This window comes from Lytechinus variegatus, chromosome 16, assembly GCF_018143015.1.
Source record: "Lytechinus variegatus isolate NC3 chromosome 16, Lvar_3.0, whole genome shotgun sequence".
NCBI classification, from domain to species: Eukaryota; Metazoa; Echinodermata; class Echinoidea; order Temnopleuroida; family Toxopneustidae; genus Lytechinus; species Lytechinus variegatus.
In genome coordinates this window covers 27,684,113-27,707,498 of record NC_054755.1, presented here as the reverse complement: position 1 = coordinate 27,707,498, position 23,386 = coordinate 27,684,113, and the positions used below count along the sequence as shown (strand labels likewise).

The following is a 23,386-nucleotide window of genomic DNA, read 5'->3' as shown; positions in this document are numbered from 1 at the left end:
CAGTTTGCTACACAGAAACACCATAGATAAGATCCACGCCAAAGTTGGAATTTACTTTTCTTTGTTTAATAATAATCAAATTTACCAATTATTTTGTGTGGCTGGCATCGAATCGACATGGCAGGTAAATAATTGAATTCTACTTAAAATATTGACGTAAAGAGCTCAAAAATTTCTCCTAGATTAAAAGAACTTTTTTGTATTTGAATTCAGCTGTTTATAATAAGTAGGCCCACAAATAGGTATTCATGTACGGTACCGTATTATATAGTCATGATAGTGTCCAAACTTCTTTAAGTTCTTACTGCTTCTGCAAGTTCTGTCTTGTTTAGACAGCTGGCAGCCGTCTGTTTCGAGTTTTTTAACTTTTCTTTTTTATTTCTCCTCGTACACAGACGGCTCGCTATCGTGCAGCCACCATTAGGGGACTTGCAATGCAAAATCCCCCCGTCGGCCGTCGGGGCTCTTCAATTTTTGTCTTGAAGTTGAATGAATAAAAATTTTGAAATTAACGCGACCAAAAAGCAAAATGCAAATTAATATTCCTTCTTGGCATTTATTGCCAAAAAAAAGAGAAAAATCAAGTTAAAAGGAACAAAAACAGCGACCATGGTGACTTACCTCAGCTGTTGCACAAATCACTCCTAGTATAGTGAGTGATTGTATTACCGACCGGCCTTGTATTACCGAACGCGCGCATCATATGCGTCAGAAAATAATCAAATACGCTCAAACCTTTGCAACTTCCTTAAAAAGGGAACTTAAATAGAAAAATGATGAAAAATTATCAAAAACACAATTTCGAAGTCTTTATATCCTCAACACAGGAAAATACCCTTATAAAAAAAATTGAATGGTATACCATTGACTACCATTTATCATACACCATTGATATACCATTGGAATACCATTCGCACAGCACCCACCATACACCAATGGTATACCATTCAAGCCTCAATGGTATACCATTCAAACTAATTTAAATAATTCGGACGTTACTATTACCATATTCATGAGCACCATTTACCATTCATATACCATTGATCAAACACCATTCACCATTGATCTACCATATGGCCACTATAGACAGGTTTACCATTGACCACCATTCACCATTCAGCCACCATTCACTGGCCTACCATTTACCATTCAGCCACCATTCACCGGACACCATTGGCCTACCAATTGCCTTTCACCATACACCATTCGCCTACCATTGACCATACACCATTCATGTACCATTCACCATCCGCGTACCATACACTGTACACCATTCGCGTACCATTGACCGTACACCATTCGCGTACCATTCAACGTACACCATTCGTGTACCATTCATCGCTCACCATTCAACTACCATTCGCCGTACACCATACACCGTTCACCATTGATTGACCATTCACTTTACACCATTCTACCATACACCGTACACCATTGACCTACCATTTACAGTACACCATTGGCCTACCATACACCATACTACTATTCACCGTACACCGTAGGCTTACCATACACCATACAACATTGGCTTACCATACACTGTACACCATTGACCTACCATTTACCATACAATACTGTCATACCATACACTCTATACTATTAGTCAACCATTCAAATAACACCATTGGTCATACACTATAGACCACAAGTGTACATTCAATGGTAGACCAATGGTAGACAGTAGAACAAAGATGTGCAATGTATAGTAAGCCAATAAAGTACAGTGAATGGTAGACCAATGGTGTACAGCATATATCTGGGGTTAATGGTAGGCTTAATAATGGAATAAGTATACACAAGAAAAAAAATGAAAGCAGTTATTTCAAGAACGTCATTAAAATGTTTTTACTATAAGAAGTTTAAGTACAGCATAAATGGCACAGAGTATTCACAAGTATAGACTTTATAATTAAAGCACATAAGTTATTAATATATATGACTTAGCTACTCGTTGATATCTCTGTCAATCTTGTTATGAAAAAAATAAACATGTATCAAGACAGATCGAGTTTGATTGAAAAACACAACAAATGAAGACTAACATTTCCAAGAATAAACCTGTTCTCTCTTATTGCTTTTTACATGGATTGAGTACTTGGCAAAACCACTGTTCTGCATACAAATCTGATACTTGATGTTAAATCTGTTGTGTGAATTGCTTTCAACAATATTAATAAACATTTTTTTACTAATAAGTTCAAGTACAAAAGAGTATTGACAGGAATGGTAATAAAAGCACCATATTATGAATACATGTGACTGCGCGACACTACAAGAGATCAATGATTGCACTCCACATAGGTATTATGTTAATCTTCCTATAAACGAATTTACATGCAAGACAGAATTTGGACAACAAACTAATGAACACCAAATTTCGAAGATTAAACTCAAAATGTGCGATAGCCTTCACATGGCCAAATGAATAAAGGGTACCACACCTAGAAGAAATGAAATATCTCAAAAGGGGGGGGGGGAAATAGTACCCCCGTCCCCCAAATTGTTCTTTTTTTTCTTTTCACCTAAAAAGATATATCAATGGCGTGTTTCTACAAAGAATTGTTAAAAAGTATTACCCGCCTAAGTATCCAGAATCCTGGATAAGTTTCCTGTAGAAATAGACGCGATGTGGTTAAATGATTAATTGCATCGTGCAAAATATGGTTTCACATAACCATCTTTGAGAGGTGGTTATTGCCATGTTAATCCGTTTAACTTTTCTGTAAACATGGGGCAAAATAGCATTCATGTCTGGCTTAAGTGCTTGAACCCAGAAGTGCGATCTCACAGTATACATATATACTGGCCTGTTTAATCTCGCCAGCTGATCGCGAAACATATATACCTGCTACAATGAGTGAGATGTACCATGAATTTTGAAAATTTTCCTAACGAGATGCAATTTTTGACATACCAAAATGCAATGTTGATGTTATAGTTTGAATTTTCCGATTTCTGCCGTATTTGCGAAGCGAAATGCAAGTTGATCAGATTATTTGGTCTGTAGAAACAGGTTGGTTTAAGAGCGATAAGGTTATTCGAGTCCGGAAAAGATAAACTGTTTTTAATGATTTACTGTAGAAACACGCCAAAAGTTTATCATAAATACAATAAAGATAAATTAAGAAATAAATAATATATCACACATAGAAAGAAAATATAATGAAAATAGGGAAAGAAAATTATTCAATTTGGAACACTAAAAAACATAAAAAATAGAGACCTCTTTTTGCAAAATATATAGAAAATAATATATACAAGATACCCACTTATTTCTTTTCTGTCTAATTTTGCTGTGCTGAATCAGATGAATAACTCAACTATGTGTGAGAAATAATATGATTATTGTCTTACACAGAATCAGTAGTCAATTGTAACTTTTTATAACCTAGCTTGGACAAAATTTGAATTCATATAATACAAAAAATATATAAATTGTGATTTTGTATATTCATGAGGACTTGAAGAGAACAGTTTTACCAAAAAATAACAACTTTAATTCGTCATAACTTCGTTAATCCGCAACAAATTTTGATGAAATTTTCAGTGCTTTTTGTTTGTCTGATGTACACTTTGAATTGTATCACATAACTTTCAGTCTCGAGTACCTCTAGCCCTCCAATCAAATGGGTTGGACGACCGGTTACATTTTACACATGAAATAGTTATAAGGAGAATGAAGGGGACCATAGAAAGAAAGCATGAGAAAATGGCAGATTTTGGTAAGGAGAGAATGAATCAGAAAAGCATCATGCTGAAAATTTCATTAACATCTAATAATAACAAAGTTATTGAATTTGAAATTTTAACAATATTTTGGTAAAAAATAACCTAATGTACACATGATCGTCAGGAATATTTGCTAGGCTTATTGTATAAAATGAAATCATAATTATTTAATATTTTCATACATGTGTGTATGATATGTCCCAAGTATCATATCATTATTTCCAGCAATGCATATCTTCACATTAAAGGTCAAGTCCACCACAGAAAAGGTTGTTTTGAATCAACAGAGAAAAATCAGGCAAGCATCATGCAAAATATTTCATCAAAATCGGATGCAAAATAAGAAAGTTATGACATTTTGAAATTTCGCTTATATTTCACAAAATAGTTATATGCACAATTTACCCACATGCATATGAGAGAATCGATGATGTCCCTCACTTTTTGTTTTGTTTTTCATTGTTTGAATTCTACAATATTTCAAATTTTACAGATTTGACAATAAGGACCAACTGGACTGAACCAAATAATGTTAAGCAATGGTAACTCCACATGTTCAGTGAGAAATAAAACTTTATTTGATAGGTCAATGGGGAGAAAATTATATTTCATATTTAAAAAAACAAAAGAAAAGTGAATGAGTGATGTCATCAGTTCCCTCATTTGCATACCGACCAGGATATGCATATAACTATTAAGTGAAATTGAGTGAAACTTAAAAATGTCATACCTTTCTTATTTTTCATCCGATTTTTATGTTTGATTTTTCTTTTTTTAATCAAATCAACTTTTTGTTAGGGTGGACATGTCTTTGAAATAAATTTTCACTCCATTTTTTAGAGTTCTCGGAGGACAAAGTGTAAATAAGCACGACTTCTTGTAATAAAATACAAAAGAACAAGTGGGGATATAACATCAGCTTGGGTACGTCGTGGTCTAGTGGTTCTGACTCTCACCTTACAAACAGAGGGTCATGAATTTGAGTCCTAGCCATGGTGTGTTTTCCTTCAGCCCAAAATTTATCCGCACTGTGCTGCACTATAGACCCAGGTGAAGTGAATGGGTACCCGGCAGGATCAATTCCTTGAAGCTGTAATAAGAAATATTGGATGAAAACAATGCAAAGGACAGTATATTAGCTAAGGGTTCAAAACATCAATGCTTGTCGTGTGTGTAAGCTTTCTTTAGAAGTTCATATATTTTTTTAAATATCGAGAAATTTGCAGTATACACTACCATTCAATTGAATGGTACCAATTAACAAATATCAACAAAACATTTTGTAAAATATGATAAATAAATTTATGTTTAACCATAGATGGGAAGAAAATAACCTATTATCTCATGGGAGGCCCCAATGATGACAAATACCACAACAAATGAATACCTGAGGACAAAGTGTCCACCCCTCCCCCTCAGCCAACATACTGATTTTTTTTCAGCTATGCCACTGCAGGAATACAATCTGTTTTATCTCATGAAGCTTTGCAATTTTTCCTACTGAAGAAAATTCTTACACACATACCTTTCATAAACTCCATTCTTTTCTTGTACACGGCACGTTTTCTGTGTTCAACACCCGTCGTGTCACTCCCAGATAAGGCTGGACCATTAACCTTATCATCCAGTGTATCCGTCGTCCAAACTTTGAAAATGAAATAAAATCAATTTGAGTGTTGTAAAATCTGCATGTATGTGCAGAATGCAGATACAAGCAAAAATAGAATACTAATATAGTAAAAGAAAAAGAATGATCTTAGAACTTTAATTTTAGAGATATTTTTCATGGATCTCTGATTATCAGCCCAGAATTCAGGAAAACAATAAGGAAATGTGATATTGTTCAGCTTAGTTCAGACAAGGCTGTATTATAACTATGCATGCTTTATACTAGTAATAGCTATGTCATCTGAAATCAAATTTCCAGAGCAGCAATTTTCAAAAGGAGGGTAATCGATGACATAAATTCCATTTCCCTGGTATTGACAATCGCAGAAGCGGATCCAAGTGGGCACATTTGACCTGGAGTCCGTTGTATATTTAGAGTTGCAATAAATCGCAACTCTAAATATCATGCGCAACTTGATTTTCAACCAATCAACAGCGCGCATTTGGGACTTGCGATTGATTTTTTACCTGCGTTTAAACGCAACTCTTTCTGCAATGGACCCCTGTGCCCCCACCTTGAGAGCAAGATAAAAATGTGGCTTTCTTACACAAGTGTTCACCCCCCCCCTCGATAGTTACAGCAAATATTTATATTGAAAATATTGTCTCATACAAGAGGATCTCTTTTTTGGTTTGCTTGTTATTTAAAGTTTCCTTGGGGAAAATCTGCCCCACTACCCCCTTTGAGAAATCATGGATCCGTTCATGGAAAATCATATGCCAGTGGATGAATTCCAGACATTGTTTTAGGCAAGTTTTGATCAGTAAATAAATAAAAACAGATAAAATGTGATCACAGGACAAACTTAAAAAAGGGATAAAATTTACTTTAAAAATTGATATGCCTAGCCCCATGAAAAGATCTAATAATATCCTCCCGCATTAATGCTTCACAAGTTTCACACAAGCCAAATGCGAGCAAAACTCCCCACCAGAAATTGTCTACACACATTTTTCAAAATATTGCGGATCGCTTGGATTTGCCGTCATGTTGATATGGACCGAAGTTATGCGACCAAAAGATTCGCATGTGGCATGTTGGCTGTTTGTTCGCCACATGTAAACATCATTTGTTCGCTAGCTTCAGTCCCAATAAACATTACAGCGAATCCAAGCAATCCGCGAAGTGATGTCTACGGATTAGATCAACGCGTCGAGATCGAAGACTAAATACAGCCGTTCCAGATATTTTGAAAAGCGGTGGTATTCACAACGAACAACTGTGTACAACAGATAGCGGAGCGTGAACGTAGCGGTCGTGTACAGTTTTGCTTATTACATGACGTCATCCAGCCCCTGCCGAGAACCAATTTATGAATGAAAATATAGTAAGCATGCGCAGTGCAAGCCTTTTATTTCCTCACACAGAATTCCACCAAAACAAGTGTGCAATTCTCTATCACCTCTTACCAAAATCGACCTAGAATTTCACTTTCCCGTATTTTATATGAATTATGAAAGGTATTGTCGGAGGATCTATTTTCTCACCGATACTGCACAGGTAAGCAAATTTCGATTACTTCTTGCTTTTCCGTCAAAATCTTACGAATTAGCATCTATATGCCATCGTGTTCGTTGGAATTTGTAGAGTCTATCGCAACGTGCACAAAGTCAATTGGCTTCCGGGTTTCGGAGCGTCGCCTGAATATGCATGAAATTGCAGAGTTTCGATAATTTTCGATCAATACCGGAGCGATCCGATCACGAACCAAAACTATTTACGGCGTACACAAAGTGACCGGATATCGTTATCGCTATCGATACTTCCGCACGCAGTCCGAAGGAATTATTTTTGGGACCACGTGGTCATGACGTGATCTGCGCGATTGACCAATCAGCGGTCTTCGAATCGCTGTGCGGAGACGATCTATCCGTTGTACACAGTCTATGGACAATTGTTCGTTGTGGTATTAACATCGAAATGTGACTGAGAGACCTGTCATGACATTTGGGAACAAATTTTGGTGATGAGGTATGCTGGTAATCGGCCGGTGCAAAACTGCATTAGCGCCACTGCATAATTATTGCAGCCTCTGTAGAAAAATTGAATAGGAATCGTTTGTCACTATGTCCAGTCACAGTTCCACACACAAAGTGCTCATTTCACCATATGTGCCATGAGTGGTACAGTGTAACTTTATAGGGGCTGCGTAGCCTTTATCATTTTTTAAACTTTAGGACCCCTTCCATGTTTCACCTCCATTTTATCTCATTTACCAACATCTATCAACAACAACAAATTATAGACCTAATTCCAACACTATTTGTCGGCAAGTTTTCAATTTCAGTGAATTAACGTTGTGCAGTGTTTCACAATTAACGCTTTGACAGTCTTGACATTAGATTAACAAATCATTCATTCGTGAATTCAACGTATTCAGAGATGGTTTTTGTAAAACATTGACAATAAACATCAGGCAATATGAGCGAATTACTAATCTATTCAATGCTCGTCGAGCTAAACTCAGCCAACACAAAGCATAAGCACTCCCTATCGCCATAGCCACGTCCCGGCCAGTAGAGCAGCGGCCAGCGCCAACGGGGCAATGGCGGTGGCAGTGCAGTGGTCGTGGCAGTACACCGACATCTAACATTTTGAGACAATTTGAGAAATAAATCAAAGAAAATTGTTATAGAACTTACTGTTTAGCCTTCTACAAATGACTTTGAAGTCGCTGTCCGAATCTGACCCGTGTTCCTGTATTAGTTTTTGATGAATTATCGACGGACTTATCAACAGCAAAACGGCGGTCCCGGTAGATGGAGTTTTCTTTTTCAAATATTGCAATCGGCGGTTAGACGTGCGCGCGCGCGTGCGTGCGATAGAGCTAGCTAGCAAGCAGCCAAGCGGCCCTGCTTGCCAACGCATATGGGGGGAGGGGGTGAATTAAAACCAAATTAGGGGTGTCTCCTTTTTCCTCTCGATTGGTTCTGGGTTGGAAACCATGATGGCGTGAGTGCCACTGTTTTCCTTGGATCTTGGAATCTATGAAAAAAGTTTTCGATCCCTTCACTTTTTTTTCCTGTTCTCTCTCTTATATTTTCTTTTTTATTTTCGCTGTCTTTTTTTCTTTTCTGTTGATTTTTCTTTTCTTCTTTGCCTTTTTTCTTTTCTTGTTTTTTCCCCTTTATATATATATTATTTAATCACTCCTCTTCCCTTTTAATTTGCTTTTGTAATGATTGAAATTGAGATTTCATTCAGTAGATTTCTTTTCTGTTACATTGTTCTATATCCTGTATGGCGGCAGGGAATTTTGATAGGGGTGAGGGAGCAAGACCATGTGGATAAATCATTTCAATCAAGTATAATGACCGGCCTATAGAATAGCTCTCCTCTTTATGAACGCCGTCCACAAGTGGGAAAGAATATTTAGGGCCTAAAAAATAGAATTAGAATTTTTAAAATATCATTTGTAAAAAAAAGAGAAATAATTCATGATTGGAAGCAGCTATAATAGCGTACAAATGGGTTCAGAGGGGGTTTTGACGTTGCAGACAGACCAAATCAGGGTTGCGAATGGGAATTTGATAGAGGTTAGGGGACCAAGACAACCAACAGTGAATTCATTTTGAGCAAAATATGGGACATTGCAAGAAACTTGCAATCGAACGCAAATCAATTTCAGACTCCAAAATCATGAGAGTCATACTTTTCATTGCAAACTTGCAACTGATCCATAAAAAAAATCCAAATTGTTATGTTCTATAGATAAACTTAATGTATCATTTTCTGTAAATTTGCATCTGATCGAATTTTGGGATTGATTGCAAATATCTTCTTGGAACACTCAATACATAGTTCTCTTTATAAAAAGCGGCCATAAACAAGCAAAATGATTATAAAAATAGAATAAAACTTATTAATTAAAAATTAAAACCCTTTTTATCAAAAAAGATTCATTGACCGATTGATTTTGTTTTTGCACCCATTGCATCAGATTTAAATTTAGAAGGTAATATGTACAATTGTAAAATATAACAAATTTATGATATTGTATCATAACCACTGGATCAATAATATTTAAACACATATAGACCTTTTACTTTAAATAAGGACAAAGGCAATTTAAAAGAATGCAAGAGATCATGTTTACAATCATGAGCGATTACACTTGATTTGGGGAAGCTGCTCGCATAAAAGTCACAGCTCAAATATTTAATTAACTCTAAATACCTTTTAATCTTTGATACATTTTCTTTAAACCTTCGGAATTATGTTAATGGGTAATGCAATTGGGCATACCATTCACCATTAACACAAATGGCATTCATTAGGCAAACACCACTAAGCCACTATGGCTTTACAATTATCCAACATGATTATATATACCACTAGGCACTTACTACTAAGACACCATATTGATACCAATCATACCATTATAGAGGCACATACTACTGAGACACCATTGAATACCACTGAGACACCATTTGACACCACTGAGACACCATTGGGTATATGGTATACAATTCATCATACCAGTCATACCATTATAGAGACACATACTACTGAGACACCATTGAATACCACTGAGACACCATTGTATACCACTGAGACACCATTGGTGCATGGTATACCATTCATTATACCAGTCATACCATTAGAGGCATATACTACTGAGACAATATGGAATACCACTGAGACACCATTGTATACCACTGATACACCATTCGTGTATGGTATACCATTGATCATACCAATCATACCATTACAGGCACATACTACTGAGACACCATTGAATACCACTGAGACACCATTGTATACCACTGAGACACCATTGGATGTATGGTATACCATTCATTATACCAGTCACACCATTAGAGGCATATACTACTGAGACACTATTGAATACCACTGAGACACCATTGTATACCACTGATACACCATTCGTGTATGGTATACCATTGATCATACCAATCATACCATTACAGGCACATACTACTGAGACACCATTGTATACCACTGAGACACCATTGGATGTATGGTATACTATTCATCATACCAATCATACCATTACAGGCACATACTACTGAGACACCATTGAATACCACTGAGACACCATTGTATACCACTGAGACACCATTGGATGTATGGTATACTATTCATCATACCAATCATACCATTACAAGCACATACCACTGAGACACCATTGAATACCACTGAGACACCATTGGGTAAATGTATACCATTCATCATACCAATCATATCATTAGTCACATACCACTGAAACACCATTGGGTATATGGTATACCATTTACCATTAAATAAACTACCAATTACCATAAGAACTTACCATTGAAACACCACTTAAATACCATTCGCGTACCATTTACCATTCAGATCACCATTCAACTACCATTCGGCACCATTCAAATACCATTGGCGATTTTTATAAGGGTATGGTCAAAATAGCTCATCAGTGACTTTGTTGTTTTCCCAACTTTTCCCATAGAAAACACACGTTCGGTAATACGATACCTTTTCAAGTGACCAAAATATTTCACTTGCGAAGAGGGGTCCGATTGGAAGCTGATGTCGTAAAAATGAAAAACAATTTCGGCAAAATTTCTGCATGTTTATATTTTGTAGGTATTTGTGTATTTATGGTGAAAGTTTGGTGAATTTTATTGGAATAATGTGTTTGATATGATCAAATTCATGAAAAGTGTTCGGTAATACGATCCACTACCATACCAATGAGGTCCAAACATTAACATGTATGGACCTCATAGGCGACATTACCCAAAAATATGGGTTAGACAATGCTGTTCTGATTTCCAACCCAAGACTTTGGTAAATGTACGCCTTAATACAAATTGGAGTTACGTGATATGACTTTCATTTGTTGGGGAGACATTAAAAGTATTAATTAAGTAGTTCAAATTAAAATATATTATCATTAAACTTACATTTCAGGCCCTTTTTGTTGATTTTCGGTGAGCGTTCCACACAGCTGCGACGAGTGATCAACTCCGAAGTGATACGCGAACTGGTCAGCTGATCGGTCAGGTGATCGGTAGATTATCTTTTTGTCAGACGTTCATAATTTATGTAAAGCGTATCAATCTTCAGTATCTTGATTCCAAAGTATCAGTATTGCAGATAAATGTCATTATTGATTGAAATCAGTGGCGGATCGGGGGGGGGGGGGGGGGGGGGGGTGGGGGTGGGGGTGAGCATTTCTGCCCGATCCCCCTATTGAGATTTGTAGTAAATATTTTGGAATTAAATACGTTGTTCATACTAGTTATGCGACCCCTCCCTTATGATGATCACAGCATTATTTGTAATGGGGATATTTCTTCATAATTATTCTTGTCTCTTCTTTCTCCTTTTTAGCCTTTTTTTGCTTGTTAAAACCTTTTTTCCTTTTTTTTTGGGGGGGGCTCGCCAAATTTTACGTGGGTCAAAATTACCTTCATTTTTTTAGTGACAATCTTTTTTTCATTTGTCCAGTTCTACGCGAGACAAAATACCTTCGATCATTATTATAGTTAAAAACTTTTTTTTATTTTTTATTTATTTATTTATTTTTTTGGGGGGGGGGGGAGGTTGCCAAATATCACGCGAACGTTTGTCAGCTTTTACTGTTTTATTCGACTTATAATCAAATATTAAATGGGGCTTACCACAGTTTTTTTTAAAGTCAATTCATAAGAATATTCCTCCTCGGGATTTGAGCTTTCTTTCATGAAATATCAATTTTTTTCATGATTACCAAAAATACTTAAAATTTTTTATCGGTGTATGCCTATAAAGCTTTAGCTCATGCGTTGCGCCTGCCATATTTTAATGCTGATCAACTTTATGCTTTTAATGAATTCCTAAAAACAATAAATTCTCAGATCATCAATTTTGTCGCAATCGAATAATTCGATTGCGTCTCTCTATCAGTTTTGAATATTCATAAAAAATATCAGCTCGTGCTTTTTGCTCATAATATTTTGATTAGTAAATTCTTCTCTTATATAATCGAGTCGGATAGATAGATAACTAGAGAGAGAGAGTTGGGGGGGGGGGTCCCTCAGCTACTTGTCCTCGCTTATTTGTTATTATTTGTTATTATGCTCATGTTGTGAGAGCTTTGTGTTTTCACATTTTTTTCTTTTTCAACCTTTTTATTGTCTCGGAGCTTCCCTCTATTTCTTTACACTATATTATAATGTAGTCCTGTTTCAATCATTGGCGGCGGAAGCCCCAAATTTTAGGAGGGGACAACCTAAAAAATTTTGACAAGCAAAAAAAAAGGCTCTCAACCCAAACATTTTAGGGGGGACGTGGGAAAATAAATTGACAAGCAAAAAAAAAAAAAGGTCAACAACAAATTTAGGGGGGAACGTCCCCGCTTCCGCCGCCTATGGTTTCAATTCTTTTTTTTGTTCTCATTTCAATGAAAACATCATTATTAAACTGACGTACATGTAGAAGACTTTATTACGAAATTTTGACATTGTTTTGTTTCATTTGTTTGGCTTTCTTTTTTTCTTCTCATCTTCTTTTTCTTCTTACTTTTTCCCTTTCCTTATTTTCTCTTCAGTATTTCATTCAGGTATCCGCCAATTTATACAACACCAAGCATATAGAGGCGGATAATCAGTGAGGGAGCATGACGGTGTGCCGCTCTAAAAAAAAGGAGGAATATTGGAAGAAAAAAAAAAGGAAGGGATGGGGAAAAAATAAAGAAAAAAAAAAGATGATGATGGCAATGACGATGATGAAAATTATCTTGGTGATGATGATGGTTGTGGTGACGGTTGTGGTGATGATGATGGTGATGCTAATGATAGTGGTGATGATGATGATGACGAGATGTAATTTTGTTATTTTGTCTTTGAAAAAATTAAGTAGTGCAAAGTTGAATTCATTTAAAGTTTATTATGAAAATAGTAGAAAAAAATTGGTATGCGTTCGAGGAAAATCCATCCCCCACCAATCTTTTTCAAAGGTAAGATTTTTTTTTTGCCCGGGGGGGGGCCACTTCCATTCACGAGTGGATACCATGCGCGACCATGGGGTCTCGAAAAGCACCCTAAACACGTAATTTCCATATTCTGAAAATGCACCCCTTAACAAGTATTGGCGTGTGAAACCCTACCCTTAACAAGTATTGGAAACAAAACGATACTCTTGGCAAATATTCCCTGAAATGAACCCCTAAACAAGTACAGGAATGTTTTATTCTTACGGGTCCTTCGGTCGTCGGCTTTACCTTATTTGGTTTAGTACGACCCCACCTTCTACACCTCGCGCAAATCGGACTCTAAACACGAAGTGTTGGAGCAAAAAGGACATCCTTTATAAAACATTTTGATTTTGTTTTATCATCCCCGCAAATTAGACCCTAAACACGACGGTTTTCCTAGCGAATTAATAGATACCCTTTTTTCGTTATTTTTGTGTTTTTGACACCCTTATCACGTTACGTAGGTAACGTGCCCTATCGTGAAAAGGACATCCTTTTTTTTGGTCGCGCATGGTATCCACTCGTCAATGTAAGTGCCCCCCCCCCCCCCCCGGCCCCCCGGGTTTTTTTGTGACGGCGTAGGCCTTTGCAAGCAGCTATTATTATGGTAAAAAAGTAAATGAAATGTCAAGAAATACATGATAATGATTTTTATGGTACATTTTAGTAGGCCTATATCAATTCATACTTGTTATCAAAAAGAAAAAAGTGGGTCGTTACGGACCATTAAAAATGGGAAATTTGGGCATTTTATATTTAGGATAGAGCAACTGCTCGTTATAGACGTCACAATAAATCAAGCATTCTAAATTCTATCAACTCCATTTTTTGTCAAATAACACCTTCATCGATATTTTGGAATGACTTTTCTCATATTTTCATCATCTTTTTATCAGGGTGAAATTCCCCTTTAATTTACAAAACAGATTCGCAAACAATATCAAGAGTAGTGGGAGGCAAGGGTGGAAATCTAAGGTAGGGGACCAGGGCTGGAAAACAGGCAAAAAAAAAACAAAAACAAACTAACAAAAAAAAAAAAAAGGAAGGTTTATCACCCCCAAAAGAAGGTCGTCTCGTCCAAAATACATGTTTTACTTCGATTTAAATGATGTAGGCCTATTTCTTTCCATCATATATAAAAGAACAAAAATAGTAGGGGGACATTTGATAATGTGCCCCTACTATTTTGGGTTAGGGGGAAGTGTCCCCCTGGGATTTGCGCCCATGTGGGTGGGGGGTGCTGCACCTCCTTTCGGAATCATTATGGAACAGTGTGAATAGTCGCTGTGATTTCGATCTCATACCTATAAAAAAAATAGAACAAAAGAACGCCTTGACCACAGGCCAAAATGCCTAACAATTTTTTCCGCGGCATTAACAACTCTCGTAAGGGGCGCTCCATTTATAAATAGAGTTGCATGTGTAGCTGTCTATGGCAACAGAATCCATCGCAGAATTGAAGCCAGAAGCGTGGGAATTTGGCAGAAAATTCAAGAAAAGAACCGGTGAGTACCGATTTAAGAGTAATTATATATTCATTAACATTTATTGAATCATAAGAATAAAGATTTTTTTACGGAAAGAAAGCTTAGTTCTAAGCTAGGGCTGCCCAAATGCGCGTGAGTGGAGTCTCAGTTTCTTAACACGGGTAAGTATTGCGGTGTCGCCTAGAGTGGCACAAATTCACTTCCCCGTTTTATCCGATCTTATTTTGGGCATATTTTTGTGTACGTCCTCTATTGGTGGAAAGTAATATGGTAAGAAAACTTTCATTTTTCAATCTCTATTTTTAATTAAAAAAATATTTTAAAGAATTAAATTTACATAAGTGCCAAGTTATATGATGAATAGTTATGAAAACTGAAAAGTGTAAGAAATAAAGCATTTATCCCATATAAAAAGAGAAATTAAGCCAAACATTGCCACCATTATTTTGCCACACATGGGGATGTAACTTTGTATCATAACCTTGTTCATTGAATGAGTGGGTTTCTGTATTTGGTGAGTGAAGCCAACGGAGTTCAGCTGAACAACCAACATAACAGAGACCGAAGCTTTTGGTCTATGTCTTGTTCTGACTCGAACGTTGAAAGTGATGTGAAGGAGCAGAAAAAAAATGGAAAGGGGGAAGAGAAACAACAAGATTAAGAAGTAGGAGGAGGCATGGATCTGCGGAATCGATTGGGAGGTGGAAAAGTAGAACAAGACTGATAGTGATACAAAGTATTTAAAAAAATGATTTTTTTTTTATTCTAACTTTGTTGGTGTTACTTGTCTAATGTCTTCTCTCACTCTGTGACTGTCTCTCATGTCATTTTAAAAAAAAAAATTCTCTATGATTATCTGCTCTCATTGCTGAACATTATACTTTGGCGCTGGCTCTGCCTTTCTCTTAACTTAAGGAAGTTAAGCTCTCCTTTCTTGGCCTGGACTTGAGTTATAAGTTTTGTTTTCTGATTTTTTTTCCTTTTATTTCATTATTTTTTTCTTTCTTTTCTTTCATTGTTGAGACTGGGTCAAAGATTAGGGCGGCTGATTCTAAATGTAAACTAAACATGATATATTCTCATTCCCCCCCCCCCCCCATATTATCAATGTGCGCCTAGATGTTGATTGGTTTTCTGGTGAAGGGGGAGGAGATGGTGGAGGAGGAGGTAAATCAGGGAAAAAGAATCAGAAGAGACGAGCCAAGGCTAAGAAGAGTAAGAATGAAAGCAGTGTTTCCTCCCAGGCACCTCAGGTTGATCCAATTGAAGAGCTCAGGCAGAGACTAGCTGATGCCAAAATCAATAAGGTAGTTCATATTTCATCAGTGTGGCCTTATCCACTCTTGCTATTTACTTTTGCAATATGATTGTCATTTGTATGAAAACTTTCACTTTTTCATTGATGGAATAATTGTTACAAAATTTGTTGAATTATTCGTTTATGTATTGTGCATTATGAACATAAAGGATGCAACTCTCGACTGTCAACTCTCTAATTCAGTGACTTGATAATTGATGTTTTGAATATTTGGCTTTTTTATACCTGAAGACAATAGCTTCCAGTATCTTATTTTTTTCCCACTGTTCGAAAATCAATATTCACAATCTGTTATCCATCTATACACATTTATGTATTGTGCGTTTTAGAGCCCCTCTAACTCTTAATCCCTCTCCCCCCCCCCCCCCCCCATTAGTAGTATACTGTATTATAATTTCTGATTGAGTTTTATAAAAAGAAAACGAATTGATAAATAAGTTGTCCAAATTATTATTTTTTCTTTATCACATCATATTCATTTCAAAATATCTTTCGACCATATAAAACATAAAATACTATAATTATATACATAACATAAACAGTGATACAACAATGTATGATTTGAATACAGCATAATGAAAAATATGTATCTACAGCAAAATTATACAAGTTTGTCCAAATTTGAAACCACTGCACCATGACATATTAACATTAAAAAGTTTATGTAAAACATACATGCTATGCTACCCATCCATTGGTAGTCTTTACTTATACATTTTTCAACTTGCCCATGTTGGGAAAATGAACACTCAAGAACTGCACACTCGCAAAGTAATTGTTTAGAGGAGCAATTATTTTATATGGAATTTGATTCTTTGGAATGACATATCCAATAGAATAGAAATAGAAAGATGTTATTATCCCTCTCCTCTGGGACCTCTGGATTTTCATTTTCATTTCATTGTTTTTCTATGTACATATAGTCTAGGGACTTTTTATTAACTAATCCGCCATGAATTGCAGGGCCGGGCATTACTCTGTTTTATTTTCCTCATTTTTAGGACCAGAAATTGGCAGGAAAACTCAGGCAACAACTTTGGATCGTTCAAGACTTAACAGCTGGAGTGAAGTGAGTCTGGCATTAAAATCCTAACTGAATATATCTTAATTTCACTTTTTAAAACTTTTTTGAAGATTAGTCATTCAAAGACAGACAATCCAACATTTAGATATCAAACAATCAATCTTTTTTTAATCCAGCAGTATTTTTAAAGAATCTTGTAATTGTTTGGTCACCTAAAGGGATGGTCCAGGCTGAAAATAATCATATCTAATGAAATAGAGTAAAATTCACAGAGCAAAATGCTGAAAATTTCATCAAAATCAGATAACAAAGTCATTGAATTTTAAAGTTTATCAATATTTTGTGAAAACAGTTATATGCACATTGTCATGAATACTCATAATGTGGGCTGATGATGTCACATCTCCACTTTCTATTTTCTTCTGTTATTACATGAAATCATAAATTTATTTTTTCATACATGTGTAAATGATGTGTCTCCATTATGATGAAATAGGTTGCGGCAATGATTAACTAATGCACTTAATCAGTTTTCAATCCAATTGTGGTTCTTGGTAGAAACATTTTGAATAAACCTAATTTCATATAATAAAATACAAAAGAATAAGATGGGATATGACATCATAAGCCCACCTAATTCATATTAAAAAAGACGTGGCTAGAACTAATCTTTAAAATTCATTAATTTTGTTATTTGTCATCCAATTTTGATCAAATTTTCAGCATTTTGCTCAGTGAATTTCACTCAAATTATTGAGATATAAACATTCCCAGCCTGGACCATCCCTTTAACCCTATATAGCCCGGGGGGCTATATAGGGTTAAAGGGATGGTCCCCCCCTCGACATTTTTCGCGATAATTTCTAAATGCAAAAAAATAATACGCTGAAATTTCATGACTTTTTCTTTCACATCTCCCGCACATTTTGAGACCCTGTTTGCGAAAATCGGGGGTACACTTGCGGAGATATAGCACATATTCGTGACCAATGTCACCGAAAATGGCAATTTCCATCGACTTTTGTGTGTACAATGTATGGGTTTTACAAGAAGTGTTGTCAGATGAATGTTTTTTTTTCTGTTTTTCCTCACATAACTTTCTTTTGGGCTATCACCAACTATTCTAGATTAAAAAAAACAATAAAAAATAAAGATTTCAAAACAAAGAAATACATAATAAATTAAAAACAAAGAAATACATAAGAATTTGGAAATACAGAAAGAAACAAGAATATTATCAAGAAAAATTAGCATATGCGCATATTTAATTATTTTTAAAATCTAATAATTGTACAATTTCAATACAGTTGAGTGAACTGTCTTTTAGATGACATGACTGGCTACTACCATGCTTGATTCCATTGCATTTTCTCAAAAATGGGGGAAAACTACAAAAAAATGAAAATTCCTTGAATTTTTTTTAAATATTTGCATAATTAATTAGATAAATAAAAAATGATATTAAATATCACAAATTTGACAATGCATTCTTGTAAAATACATATTGAGACACCCACACACCAAATTTGGTCGCAATTGGTCGATAAACGGCCGAGATCTGAGGGGAGGGCCTAATAGGCCCCCCCCCCCCCGGGCTATGCAATTTCAAAATAGCCCAGGCTATATAGGGTTAAGCTGGAAGATGGAATGTTTGTTCCGTTGATTGATGGATACTTATAATTTTGTCATGAAAATTTACCTTGTAGCTTGTTGAGTGCATGGTATAGATGGTTTGTATCCTCCAACATAACACATGTTAATATGGATGCACATTTTTCTGCAGACATCCATTTAGTGAATTAAACTTATCTGCTCACTCAATTCTTGGGGACCAAAGAAATCTGTTCAACCTAAGAGGAACTGAATTTGAAAAAGAATGAAACATGTTTTAATGGTTTATTTCCTATTCGTCTAATGCCAATTCATCCAATGGCCAACTCGTCTACTATCATTTGGTCTACCATCAGTTCGTCCACTCACCACACGGTCTACTTTCATTTAGTCTAATGCCATTCCATGTAATAACCAGTTGGTCCAAAGGCCATTTAGTCTATACATGTATAGGGGAAGGCGGGGTAAGTTGTGACAGTTTTTGCTTTTTGCATGTTAGAATTGATATGATTAATAATCTTGTCAAAATAAGTACCTTGCCTTGAAATTTAATTCTTCTGAAATATTTTCCACCTATATATAACTTTCTATCCCCACACTGAAAGTCATCGTGACCTTTGAAAAAAAACCATGTCAAATGGCTCAACTTGCCCCATATATGGGGTAAGTTTGAGCCACCTTCTGGGGTAAGTTGAGCCACAAAAACTATGTACAAAATGTATGAGGGGAGAACCAGCATGTCAATTTTTTGTTTAAAGTCTTTTCACTTGCTATTCTCTATAAATACTAACATCCTTTAAAAGGAAAAGAGCAGTCATGTAAATTTGCTCCTTTCAGCCAGCATTTCAATCGATTTTTATGGTTTGTTTGTTTTTTAAGATACATTACCATAGGAAATACCATGGCTCAACTTGCCCCATGCTGTTTGGCTCAACTTACCCCAGTCCGAACTTAGTGCGATAATTTTATATCCACACATTTATTATGCATCCATCATATAAAAGACTATGACAAGAATGAAGATCCATACCTGGACTAATAATGTTGTTGTCATGTCTTTATTATATTTAAAGACGTGTGTGTTTATAAAGCACTTATCTATTTCACACTCTTTTTTACTTTTTAGGCTGAAATTCATATTTTTCCCTCTAAAAAACAAATTTTTGTTTCAAAGTTGAAAACAATATGGTGGGGTTAGGGGTTATACTATGGGTCATCAATACATGACACCACCACAATGTCTGACTCATTCATTATTGGCCTGGGGCTGGTGGCTCAACTTGCCCCTATGCTCAACTTACCCCGCCTTCCCCTACCATTTGGTCTAATTGGACTAAATTGTGCAGAATGTGTGAAAATGAAATGGAAATTAGACCAACTGGTTATGAGACAAAATGGTCATAGACGAAATGGTGATTAGACAAAGCGATGATTGGACCAAATGGTTGTTAGATGAAATGTTGATGGACGTAATGGCATTAGACTTAATGAAAATAGACCATGTGGTGATTGGACGAGTTGGCATAGATGTATTGGCAATATACTGTTTTGAATAATCTGGTCTGAAAAGTTGCTTTGACTTGGGAGATTATTCAACTTATGGGAGGTTGATTTATAAATGCATGTTTCCTTGTAGTTATACAAGTTTAAAGAGAAATTCCAGTAGTTGCAGTAAACACTGATTTCATGAGAAAGTCTGTAAAACCAGGCTTAATTGTCAGTATATCATCGAGGATGAAGATCTGGTACAGTTACATAAACTGAACTTTGTGAAATCTTGAAATCTACGCTGAAAAACGTTCACACTGAAGATCACAAACACAGATAGGCACACGTGGGACAGTGTATTATTATTGCTGGAATAAAGACCCGACGGAAGTGACAGAATCCGCGCTTATTTTGCTTATTTCTCAGCAATTACACAGTTTCTCCCAGAATCCTTTGGCACATATTTTTTATTCATACAAACAGACACTTGGGTGGTCATTATATTAGATTCTGTAAAAAGTCATTTTGAGATCGTTACCAAAACTGGAATTTATCTTTAAACCAATAGGTTATACACGAAAGGTAAATGTCTTTAATATTCCATATCACTCAAATACTGTAAAGTTTCAATATATTGTAAGTTTCAAAATGGTTGCAATTCGCAAAATAATTTCACTCCCTTATTCAAACTGACTACTGTTTTTTATCACAGACCACAAGTAGATCCAGAAGACCGAGATGGACAAGCCATGGTGAAAGAGTTTGAAAGGACTGGTATCATATCTCTCCCCTCTAACAATGCAGCAAGCCCAGAGAGTAAGGTGGAAGAGGAGGTCCCGCAGTCTGGACCAGTCTTCTTTACCCCCGTAGCTGGCGGTGCGGTGATAGAAGACAAGAGACTGAAAAACCTGAACAAGAAGTTGAAGCAGATTGAGACTCTCAAGGAGAAGCAAAGGAAAGGGGAGAAACTAGAATCTAATCAGGTTTGTGTTAGTTAACAGTTATTGTTTTATTGTCCTGGAGATGGTAGGTTATCCCATCAACTCCAAAATCAGTAATTATTTGGTATATTGTCCTAGAAGTAATAGTTTGGCCCATCAACTCCACAAACAGTGATTTTTTTGTTGTTGCTATATTGCCTTAAAATGATGGTGAAGTGATAGGTTGTCTTGGCTTGGCTCTTCCACGTCTTATTTGGCCATCCCCTTCTCCTTAAACCACCCAACTCAAACTCCCTCAAAAGCCCTTCTTAAAACATGCCTGTCATCCCTTTACCAACAAAAATTGTTTTCTTTTTGTTTTAAGTACATGTATTTGATAAAGGATGCCGAATGAACCAACTATCTTTAGTATCAACTCATCTCACTGATCTCTTTGTTTTTTACATCTGGTTTGCAGCTAGAGAAAATCAAATCAGAAGCTGCCATCCACCAAGAAATCCAGGAGATCGAGGAACTCATCAGTAAACTTTCTGCTCAGATCAAGAGTTGACGTCGGCTGTTCATCTTCAAGAAAAAGCAAGCAATTACCTCATACTGATGCAAGATACTGTCTTCAGATTTTGATAGGCCTTTTGCGAGAGTCTCTGGCATTTCGTGTGCTTATGAGGCAACAAGTGAACTGAATGGCTGTCACCTCATTGGGACTCTAAATTGCAGAATTACTTCTGCTTACCGCTTGGTCTAATTGCAATTTTAGCCCATTTACCTTTTTGTCTAATTTTCAGTTAGGCTCTACCCATTTTGTCTAATATCCAACAGAGTTAACATCGTTTAGTCTATAGTGTTAGATGAACTGTCCATGAATCAAATTTTTGTATGACGAAGAGTAAAATGATTAGTAGACAATGGGAAATAATGAATTAATTAGACTAAATGAGAAATAGACTAAACAGGTATTAGACCAGGTGCAGTGTAGACCAAAATGGCAATTATACCAAAGGTGTATTAGTTGTCAAGTTGGTTTATCCCATGTGGTAATAGAATATCTGAGAAGCAGAAAACTGCTTTGTAGACTGAGTGAGTATGAACCGTTCAGACTCAAAATGTGAGGACAGTTCGGACCAACAAGGTAAGTTAACATAAGCCTGATCATGTATGGATGTTGCTTCTAGCTTGAATTCATCTCAGTGTCTTTTCACTTAAGCAATGGGGGAGTGTGAAAGCTGCAGTGAAATCCAGCATGTGGGAAAGCTTTGGACACAGCTTTTGTTACCTTTGCCTTGTGTTCCTTACTTTAAAAATGCCAAATGGAACTTTAACTGGATGTTTGTGAGGAAGCTCAACGAGATTATGAATTTAGGGGATTTACAATGAATTCAATATTGGAGTTTGGATAGCAGATTTAAAGGCCATGCGGGAAGATTTAACGTCTACTGTAGTTTGAGGGAGGCCATTCCAGAGTTTTACAACTTCGGGAAAGAAGGATTGTGTGAATGGTCGGGATGAGCATTGGAAGACGGCTAGTTGCCTAGCCTATATCTGTGTACTTCTTCGGGCTTTCCTTTGAATGTAATCCCTATAAACAATAAACATGTTGTTGATATGGGTCCAGCCAACCTTTATCCAGGTATGTGTTTCATAAAGCTGTTCATAAAGTTATGCAGACTTTACGAAAGATTGGCACATGTTCTCAGATGCTAAGGCAGCTATATCTAGGGATATCATTTAGCACAAAAAGTGTCACCAGTCTTTTGTTAAAGTCGCTCATTACTTACAAACAGCTTTACGGTACACCAACTGGAGCATATGACCTCCCAATAAGACCCATGCACCCAGACAGTTCATTTTGCAAAACGTTATGGATGAAGGTATGCATGAGAACCACTGCACCAGGAAAAACACCATGGTCCGAATTCACAAAGGTTGTTTTGAAAACCCATGGTTGAATCCATGGTTTATGCAGATTTCCTGTATAAATAAATTATTTTACTGCGTATATTAAAAAGTGTTCAATGCCGATGCACGCTTTAGTCACAGTGCGCCAAATTGATTCCTGTTGCCGTGATTATCCACGCTATTTCATCCACTCGTCAAACAGTGGACTCATGAATAAAATAGCGTATCTAACCATGGTAACAGTTGTCAATTTGGCGCAC

The 23,386-nt window shown here is 36.2% G+C and overlaps 1 protein-coding gene across 1 annotated transcript; it reads left to right on the top strand.

The window, feature by feature from the left end:
• LOC121429925 (eukaryotic translation initiation factor 2A-like) lies at positions 1 to 23,386 on the top strand. The gene is made up of 5 exons (XM_041627187.1): positions 1 to 124; positions 15,968 to 16,155; positions 17,168 to 17,235; positions 21,002 to 21,272; positions 21,688 to 23,386. The coding sequence occupies exons 1-5, from the start codon at positions 118 to 120 to the stop codon at positions 21,778 to 21,780; spliced, it is 627 nt and encodes a 208-aa protein (XP_041483121.1). The 5' UTR covers positions 1 to 117; the 3' UTR covers positions 21,781 to 23,386.

What these genes read in the sequence shown, in the direction of transcription:
- LOC121429925 (XM_041627187.1), top strand. An exon ending in GACTTAACAGCTGGAGTGAA is followed by an intron (nt 17,236 to 21,001) that starts GTGAGTCTGGCA and finishes TTTTTATCACAG; the next exon opens with ACCACAAGTAGATCCAGAAG. An exon ending in AGAAACTAGAATCTAATCAG is followed by an intron (nt 21,273 to 21,687) that starts GTTTGTGTTAGT and finishes TCTGGTTTGCAG; the next exon opens with CTAGAGAAAATCAAATCAGA.